We start from the raw sequence: 10,203 nt of genomic DNA, 5'->3' as shown, positions 1-10,203 counted from the left end.
CGAAGAACTACTTGAGGAATTTTTTAGGCTACAACATATCTTCACATTTTTTAAAGAAGAATAAAAAGTTTGGGTTTCAAACAATTTGGAAATAAAGCCTGCCTGAAAATGAAAACAGACTGTGTGCTTTTCATAACCCCTTCTACTCTAATTCTAAATAAGGGAACAGAGCCAGTAAAGACAGGTGTCAAACTAAATTTACATCACAAAATTATTTAAGATGGACTAAGCCATTATCAGATTATGGCACTGTTGTAGTTTAAAATGTAATGAAAAGCCTACCACATATAGTAACAGGAAAGCCCCTATCAAAATGGGAGAAAACAGCCATGCAGAAAACACACCTACCACTCAACTGTTAGTCTAGGATTCAGTAGTCCCACTGAATTCAACACAGTATAAAGCATACAAAGTATCAACTTTGGTGACATGTCTTTATTGACAACATATGTGCAGGTTAAGTTGAGACACTTTTAAGTTAAAAATCTTAGGAGGGTTCTGCTTCTGATAATGACCAAGTAGCTCCTAAAGGACCCACCCTCCCACAGAAAACACTATCAACTCTGGACAAGACATTTTAAAAATCAACTATCTAGGCCGGGCGTGGTAGCTCACATCTGTAATCCCAGAACTTTGGGAGGCTCAGGCGGGCAGATCACCTGAGGTTGGGAGTTGGAGACCAGCCTGACAATAAAATTAGCTGGGTGTGGTGATGCATGCCTGTAATCCCAGCTATTCGGAAGGCTGAGAGGCAGGAGAATCACTAGAACCCAGGAGATGGAGGTTGTGGTGAGCTGAGATCGTGCCATTGCACTCCAGCCTGGGCAACAAGAGTGAAATTCTGTCTACAAAAAAAAAAAAAAAAAATCCAACTACCTAAAGGAACTAAAAAGCAACCAAAAGAAAACAGGCAAAAAGGGGAGGAGGAGGGTCTATACTTAGAAAGAGCACAGAGGGCAGGCCACAGTCAGTGCCCTATGAAGCTAAAACTCAGTGTTTTAGCTAATCCTCAGTGTTTCTGCATTGAAGAACCAGGAAACAGAGTGTGGGGCAACCACAGCAACTGGAAAGTGAAAAAGGAAACCTTGGAAACGGTCAGTCTAGCTACCCTGGGCTATGCATGAATGGAAAAAGATTCCAAGCAAAAGGGCTAAGACTAAAAGAACAGAAGAGACATATTATATGCTACCTGCTGTAGGGTAGACAAGGTTTGGAGTAATTGCCCACTTAACCACAAAACAAAACAAATAAAAACACTCTTTAGAGGAATGTAACAGAATCCTGAGTCTTTACACATATTAATATAATTCACAAGGTCTAAGACCCACAGAAATGTATTAGATATATGAAGAAACCGGAAAATATGACCCATAAAAGAGACAGTCAGTGCAGAGCAGCTCTAAGATGACTCAGCTGTTTGAATAAGAATTTTAAAACAGCTATAAGAAATCATACTCAAGGGTGTAACAAAAGATACCTGTCACGAATGGAAAAAAAAAGAAAATTCAGCAAAGAAACAGCAACTAGAAGAAAAATTTAAAAAGAAAGACTAGAACTGAAAAATACAACTAAAAAATTCACCAACTGGGCTTAACAAGTTGGAAGTGAAGAAGAAAAGTGAGTGAACTTGACAATGGATTAACAGAACAGGAAAAAAATTGAAATAACTAAAGAGAGCCTCAAGGACTTGTGGTACAATACCAGAAGATGTGACATGTATAATTCCATTACCAAGAAGCAGAGGAGAGAAAAGGCCAAGTTTTCTTCTACAGGTAGCAAAATGAATGAACCTGCTTAATAAGTTAACATTAATCCTTAGCAATTGTGACAAATGAAAACAAGCAGCTTTCCCCAGTGAGTTTCAAATTTAAACTGGAAATGTAATCTGTACCAGTAGGACTTTCATAGGTAGCCCCTTTAGGACTTCAAAATAGCCAGGTTATTAACCAATACTTTAGTGTTTTAATGCCTCTAGTTCCTCAGGTAAGGAACATCTACTACTATTATAGAAGACACTCTTATTTACAAACACAGCTTACAAGAGAAACTCTACTGCCTTTGAGGAAAATTTTCCAGAAATATCCTGAACAATCAAACAATCATACAGCAACAGCAACAGGAACCCGTCAAAGTTACACAGAGATGGCTGCTCCCTTTCCTGCTTGGTGGCACAAGACAAATTTCAAACGTTCAAGTGGCTCACTGTAATCCCATGTGTATATAATGGAAGCTTTAAAAACAATTGTAAAATGTTTGATATTTTTAAAACCAAGAAGTCATTATTCATTCAAATTATATTAAGACACAAAACGAAGAGAGAGATTACCTTGACAGCTTTCTGGGAATTGGGCAGTGCTTCTTCTATGTCTTCTAAAAGAATCCCTCCTAATCCTCGCTGGTCATGCTGATCTAAGAGCCTAAGTAGGGCCTTCTTATCTCTCACGTTGTACTTGGGCTTGAAAGCATACTTCCCATCTATTACTTCAATTTTGGGATTGTTGACTAAAGCCTGTAACAGTGATACAATTGGAGTATATTAACAAATGGAAACATAAATACGTTCCTTTTTTTTTTTTTTTTTTTTGAGATGGAGTCTTGCTCTGTCGCCCAGGCTGGAGTGCAGTGGCCGGATCTCAGCTCACTGCAAGCTCCGCCTCCCGGGTTTACGCCATTCTCCTGCCTCAGCCTCCAGAGTAGCTGGGACTACAGGCGCCCGCCACCTCGCCCGGCTAGTTTTTTTGTATTTTTTAGTAGAGACGGGGTTTCACTGTGTTAGCTAGGATGGTCTCGATCTCCTGACCTCGTGATCCGCCCGTCTCGGCCTCCCAAAGTGCTGGGATTACAGGCTTGAGCCACTGCGCCCGGCTTTTTTTTTTTTTTTTTTTAACGAGTCTTGCTCTGTTGCCCGGGCTGGAATGCAGTGGCGTGATCTCAGCTCACTGCAACCTCCACCTTCTGGGTTCAAGCGATTCTCCTGCCTTAGCCTCCTTCTCCTGCCTCCCTCCCTCTCAGCATCTGGGACTACAGGCGCATACCATCACACCCAGCTAATTTTTGTATTTTTAGTAGAGACAGGGTTTCAACATGTTAGCCAGGCTGGTCTTGAACTTCTGACCTCAGGTGATCCACCTACCTTGGCCTCCCAAAGTTCTGGGATTATAGGCATAAGCCACTGCGCCCAGCCCATATATACATTCTTAATTCTACTAATTATTTTAAAATACAACACTAGCCAATACAGTGGCAAATTAAAAGTACCTTATGAATACAAACTGGCAGGCCTAAAATCCTGGACATCCAGGATTCCAGAAGAGTAGATCAGCATGGTGCTCACTTTTTATAAAAGAAACTGTGTTTTATTTACATAAATTCTTTGAAGAGAAATAAACTACTTTATCACAACTACTTTGAAAAAAGCTGAATCTATATTCTTCTAGAAGTCAAAATGGGTAGGAATCAATAAAACACCTAGTGAACTGAGTAGTGCCCATTCCGCCTGCAAAGTATAGTTTATCACATATTGGCATTATAAAGTGAGAGACATTACCCGTACTAGTCAATGGTCTTCCCCATCTGCTATCAACTGGCACTGGCAGCTGTGTAACGAACTGTAGAGGACCAGACTAGTGCATACAAGAACTTTACCTATGTCAGCTTGAGAATGAAACTGAGTAGGAATGCAGGAATTACTGAATACAATTATGTTTCTAGTCAGTTCTGTTGTACAGCTAGTATCAGAAGGAAAGCTCTTCAAAAAGAGCAACCCTATATATTTTCTTCTGCAGCTGCCAGCCTGACCCTAAAAGGAGAGAGAAACACAGGAAGAAAAAAAAGGGAGAATAGAATAGTAAAATGATCAGTCATTGTTAAGTAGATGTTGGTAGTCTATGAACTCTCAAGGTTAGCTAAACCAGCATATTTAAATGTGGATTGCCATTGTTTGTATATCACTAATACAATGAGCTACAATTATGCTAATTAATGGTCATGCTACATTATAAAAGTCAAGACCTATATTTTGCGTGGTAAAAAAATAAGCGAATTATATGTTAAGAATTTTACATTTGGTTTCTAGACTCTCTCTCTGGTCCTAGAAAGTAGTCTTCTCAGTTTTCACCTCATATTTAAATTCAAAAGCAGTGAACATCTGAATTTTTAAATGCTATTTATTTCCAAATTAGCATGGTCACTGACTGTGCTGGGGTTTCTTCAAATGGTATGTGTTCATACACAGCATTCACGACTTTTTTCCACATCAAGCCATAATAGCAGTAATTGTGCAACAAAATATCTTCCTATCCCTGCAGTACCTTATGATTTAAATTTTCTAAAACAAAACAATTCAATTTACAAGCATACAAATTATAAATCTGGCAATACAAAATAAGCATTAATCTGTAAAAACGTAAGTGGAGTTGGTACAATGACTTCTTTACAACTTTTACACAGAAGTCTTACCTTTAACATTTTGAAATAGATACATAAAATTAAGTGAAAACCAACAAATCAGTCTTACAAATGTGTACGTTCAAAAAACAAAGCCCCTACAACATTTCTTTTAAGAAAAAGTAAAAAGCATTATCAGATTTCACCATATTAAAACATTCTAGGCAAGGCGCGGTGGCTCACGCCTATAACCCCAGCGCTCTGGGAAGCCAAGGTGGGCCGATCACTTGAGATCAGGAGTTCAACATCAGTCTGGCCAACATGGTGAAACCCCATCTCTACTAAAAACACAAAAATTAGCCTGGCATTGTGGCGCATGCCTGCAGTCCCAACTACTCGGTAGGCCGAGTCAGTAGTGAGCTGAGATCACGCCACTGCACTCCAGCCTGAGCAAGACTCTTTTTTTAGGCAAGACTCGGCCTAAAAAAAAAAAAAAAAAAAAAAATTCTAGTTACAGGAAATCTCTCTTGATAATCAACTAAATTCTTACCTCAGTCATTAGCCATTGTTTCTGCTTGAGTCCAATATCTAAATGTTGTGTTTCATCCAAAATTTCATCTAAGGTTAGAGGATGCGTATCTCCTCGCTGATGCCGTGTCTATCAGTGAAGAAACTGTTATTAGAAGATAGTTTTAAAATGCTAGATGCATTAAATCATAGTTACATATAAATAAATCTTCAGGAATGAAAAACATGTATTATTCCAGGTAGTATAATTATAGTGACGAAGAGCCATAGACTATGAAATCAGAACGGGGTTGAAACTCATTGCTCTATAAAATAAAAAGATAAACTGACAACAATATATGCAACTCATATCACCAAAAGCTAATTCTTCCTAACATTTCAAGAGCTTCAAAAACCTAACAAAATAGGCCAGGCACGGTGGCTCACGGCTGTAATCCCAGCACTTTGTGGGGTTAAGGCAGGTGGGATCACTTCACGTCAGGCATTTGAGACTAGCCTTACCAACATGGTGAAACCCCATGTCTACCAAAAATATAAAAATCAGCCATGCATGGTGGTGCATGCTTATAATCCCAGCTACTTGGGAGGCTGAGACAGGAGACTCGCTTGAACCTGGGAGGAGGAGGCTGCAGAGAGCTGAGATCATGCCACTGCACTCTAAACTGGGAGACAGAGCAAGACTATCTCAAAAAAAAGACAAAAACAAAAACAAAAAGTAACAGAAAATGACCCAAAGAAAGAAACGCACAGATTACAAAAATGACCTTAAACACAGGAAAAGACACTCACCTTTCACCAAACAATCCTATTTCTAGAAACTTATCCTACAGAAATACCAGTACCACATAGAAAAGTGACTTATGGGCCGGGCGCAGTGGCTCACGCCTGTAATCCCAGCACTTTGGGAGGCCAAGGCAGGCGGATCACGATGTCATGAGATCGAGACCATCCTGGCTAACACGGTGAAACCCCATCTCTACTAAAAATATAAAAAATTAGCCGGGCGTGGTGGTGGGTGCCTGTAGTCCCAGCTACTTGGGAAGCTGAGGCAGGAGAATGGCGTGAACTCGGGAAGCGGAGCTTGCAATGAGTTGAGATCATGCCACTGCACTCCAGCCTGGGCGACAGAGCGAGACTCCAACTCAAATAAAAAAAAAAAGAAAAGAAAAGTGACTTATGGTCACTGTAGCATTGTTTATAAAAAGAAAATATTAGAAATAACCCAAGTGTCCATAATCAGATTAACCACAGCACATCCATTCCACTATACTGATGTTCACAAAGTAAATGTAAAATTTCTCTAGGTGCTAATTTGAAAAGATGTCCAGGACAAAGTAATAAGTTAAAAAACATATGTATCATGCTTATCCAATGAACACACACACACACACACACACACACACACAATGTAGATACCAAAAGCTAGAGCGGATACAAAGGAACAGGAAGAGTGTGCAAAATGGCACAGCCACTGTGGAAGACAGTTCAGCAGTTTCTTACAACACTAAATACACTCTTACCATTTGATGAATCTAGCAATCATGATCCTTGGTATTTACCCAAATGAGCCAAAAAATTATGTACATACAAAAATCCACTAAGAATGCTTATTACAGCTTTATCCATAATTGCCAAAAGCTGGAAGCAACCAAGATGTCCTTCAGTAGCTGAGTGGGTAAATAAACTGTGATATATCCAGACAATGGAATACTATCCAGAGCTAAAACGAAATGAGCTATCAAGCTATGAAAAAAACATGAAGAAACCTTAAATACGTATTACTAAGGGAAAGAAGCCAATCTGAAAAGGCTACATACTATATGATTCCAACTACTGACATTCTGGAAAGGACAAAAACCATGGAGACAATAAAAAGTTTAGTGGCTGCAGGCCAGATGCAGTGGCTCACACCTGTAATCCAGCACTTTGGGAGGCCGAGGCGGGAGGATCACAAGGTCAGGAGATCGAGACCATCCTAGCCAACACGGTGAAACCTCATTGCTAATAAAATACAAAAAATTAGCTGGGCGTGGTGGCACGCGCCTGTAGTCTCAGCTACTCAGGAGACTGAGGCAGGGGAATCACTTGAACGCGGGAGGTGGAGGTTGCAGTGAGCTGAGGTCAAGCCACTGCATTCCAGCCTAGCAACAGAGCAAGACTCTGTCTCAAAAATAAATAAATAAATAAATAAAAACTTAAAAATTTAAAAAAGTTCAGTGGCTGCCAAGGGTTGGGGGGGGGAGAGAAGGATGAACAAGCAAAGCCCTGAGAATTTTTAGGGCAGTGAAAATACTCAGTAGGATACTATAGTGGTGGACACAGGCCATTACACATTTGTCCAAACCCACAGAAAGAACACCACTAAGAGTGAACTCATGTAAACTATGGACTTAGAGTGGTCATTTGTCAACGTAGGTTCATCAACTGTCACAAATGTACTCTTCTGGTGCAGGATGCTGATAGTGGAGGAAGCTGTGGGGGGCAGGGGGATGGGAGGGGAATGGATGAGAATTCTGTATTTTCCACTCAATTTTGCTGTGAACCTAAAACTCCTGTAAAAAATAAAGTATTTTTAAATAAGAAAAAAATATGTATGTTAAAAAACATACACACTATGAAACCTTGTATGCAAGGAAGGGCAGAAATAAGTATACATTTGAACTTTGTTTCTGCATAAAGAACCACTGAAAAAGTCACAAGAAACAAATAAAAGAGGTTACCTGTAGGAAGCACAAGAGGGGAGAAAATGAGTAGCAAGACAGGTGAGAACAAGGCTCCTTCATTATACCTTATTATACTTTACTTCTTGTACAAAAAGATATGTCATTTATCCAAAACAAAAATAACTCTTCAAAAGAAAAAAAACAAAAACAAAACCCAGGCTCCAAGTTCCCTCACATTGAGCAAGTTACTGAACCTCACTGGGCTTCAGGCAGGCCCTGGAAAACTAAATAACCACTTCTCCAAACTAGAAGGTACAGACAGCAGATAGAGACATAAGCCTAACACACCACACGAAAGAACCATTCATTGAGCATTTGCTGTTAATTCATTCACTTATTCATTCAAATATTTAGTGGTAACTATTATGTGCTGAGAGTACTGCAATGAGACATACAATAAAATGCAAACTACTTCTGCCTTTAAGAGCTCCCGATAGAGGGGAGAAGCTAAACATACAAGCTACAAAGTTAGATATGGCCAGGCATAGTGGCTCACACCTGAATCCCAGCAAATTAGAAGGTTCAAGCTGGCAGGTTGCTTGAACCCAGGAAATTGAGACCAGCCTGGACAACATGGCGAAACTGTGCCTCTACCAAAAAATATGCATATATACAAAAATTAATCAGGTGTGGTGGCACGCGCCTGTATCCCAGTTACTTGGGAGGCTGAGGTGGAATGACTGCTTGAGCCCAGGAGACAGATGCTGCAAGTGAGCTGTGGTCATATCACTGCACTCCAGCCTGGGTGACAGAGCCAGATCTTGTCTCAAAAAAAAAAAAAAAAAAAGCGAGGTATACAACTATCTGTCAGGAAGACATCCTCAATCAGAAGAAATGAAAGAGAAAACTGGACAGACCTTGAATGATGACATGGTAACTAGAATACAGGGAAATGCCGGGCAGCTACAGTACAGCACAGTGGTCTCCTACATGGGGTGTACACACCCCAGGGGCACAAAGTGGGTACCTCAGGATGATTCTTTAGAACGCTTATTAAAATTGTTTTTAATTTCCATTTAAAAGTTATGCTTTACTTAGGCTGGGCGCCGTGGCTCACGCCTGTAATCCCAGCACTTTGGGAGGCCAAGGTGGGTGGATCATGAGGTCAGGAATTCAAGACCAGCCTGATCAACATAGTGAAACCCATCTCTACTAAAAATACAAAAAATTAGCCGCACAAGGTGGCACACACCTGTAACCCCAGCTACTTGGGAGGCTGAGGCAGGAGAATCACTTAAACCAAGGAGGCAGAGGTTGCCGTGAGCTGAGACTGCGCTACTGCACTCCAGCCTGGGCGACAGAGCAACACTCTGTCTTGGGGGGGGAAAAAAAAGTTATGCTTTACTAATAGTGAATATGTGGACTGACAAGAGTGGCTCCTTCACTTCATGTCAGGGCATCCACATTTCCAATTGTGATGTGCATGGAGGAATCCTGAGGCAGGCCTGGGACATGACAAAGGGCCCAGTAGGCGTGGCCTCACTCATTCCCTCACTTTCAGGATTCCGCAACACAGTGAGACTGGCCCGCTATCAGATGGATTGTGGCGAATTTTTTTTTAAAAGACCTTTCAAAGGTAGACATTGTACAATGGTTTCACAAAGCTGTAAGAAATGAATTACAAATTTCTCCTTACAAAAAGGCAAAATGTTTCAAATCTGCTCAATATTCTACGATTATAGCAGCTATTTATAGTTTGCTAACAATTATTTTAAAAATAATTAAAATAAGCTATCTGTTCCTTCAAAGTAAAGCCAGCATTTAATGATGTGTAAAAGTAACTGCTTTTTGAAATAAATTCATGCCATGGAAAGAGCATTTTGAAAAAGACCGGGAAATATTTCCATCATTATGTGATTTCTGAGTTTAAAAGGTGTAAGAATAAAAACTGTCATATCTGCACATCTTAAAAATTTGATAAACTATTTTCTAAACTTATTATTTTCTTTGAGATGGAGTCTCGCCCTGTTGCCAGGCTGGAGTGCAGTGGCGCGATCTTGGGTCACTGCAACCTCCACCTCCCGGGTTCAAGTGATCCTCCTGCCTCAGCCTCCGAGTAGCTGAGACTAAAGCACATGCCACCACACCAGGCTACTTCTTGTATTTTTAGTAGAGACGAGGTTTCACCATGTTGTCCAGGATGGTCTCAATCTCCTGACCTCATGATCCACCTGCCTCAGCCTCCCAAAGAGCTGGGATTACAGGCGTGAGCCACTTTGCCAGTCTACTTCGACAGTTTTATAGTACTTTGAGTGCTGTTTTATAATTTTTTAAAAAGTCTTCCAGACAAAACCCTTCTATAAGTTTAAAATCAAAATTGTTGGTAATTTAAAAATTATAATATATTTTGATATATTTTGCATAAACTGACTTTTTTTTTGAGACGGAGTTTTGCTCTTGTTGCCCAGGCTGGAGTATGACGGCACGATCTTGGCTCATGGCAACCTCCGTCTCCCTGGTTCAAGCGATTCTCCTGCCTCAGCCTCCTGAGTAGCTGGGACTCTAGGCGCGCACCACCATGCCTGGCTAATTTTTGTATTTTTAGTAGAGACGGGGTTTCACCATG

General features: G+C 40.4%; 1 protein-coding gene across 1 annotated transcript in view; it reads right to left on the bottom strand.

Annotated features, from left to right (window-relative positions):
* The window catches only part of GTF2E2 (general transcription factor IIE, polypeptide 2, beta 34kDa), a 103,646-nt gene that overhangs the window by 40,857 nt on the left and 52,586 nt on the right, over window positions 1–10,203 (bottom strand). Inside the window, exons 4-5 of the mRNA XM_011944539.1 lie at window positions 4,937–5,044; window positions 2,327–2,509 (exon numbers count right to left, since the gene is read on the bottom strand). Coding sequence (XP_011799929.1) covers window positions 2,327–2,509; window positions 4,937–5,044 — 291 coding nt within the window. The remainder of the gene's footprint in view (window positions 1–2,326; window positions 2,510–4,936; window positions 5,045–10,203) is intronic.

The sequence above is a fragment of the Colobus angolensis genome, unplaced genomic scaffold, assembly GCF_000951035.1.
Source record: "Colobus angolensis palliatus isolate OR3802 unplaced genomic scaffold, Cang.pa_1.0 Scaffold233, whole genome shotgun sequence".
In the NCBI taxonomy this organism is placed as follows: domain Eukaryota; kingdom Metazoa; phylum Chordata; class Mammalia; order Primates; family Cercopithecidae; genus Colobus; species Colobus angolensis.
The sequence above is the reverse complement of the archived record's forward strand: the minus strand, read 5'-3'. Positions and strand labels throughout refer to the sequence as shown.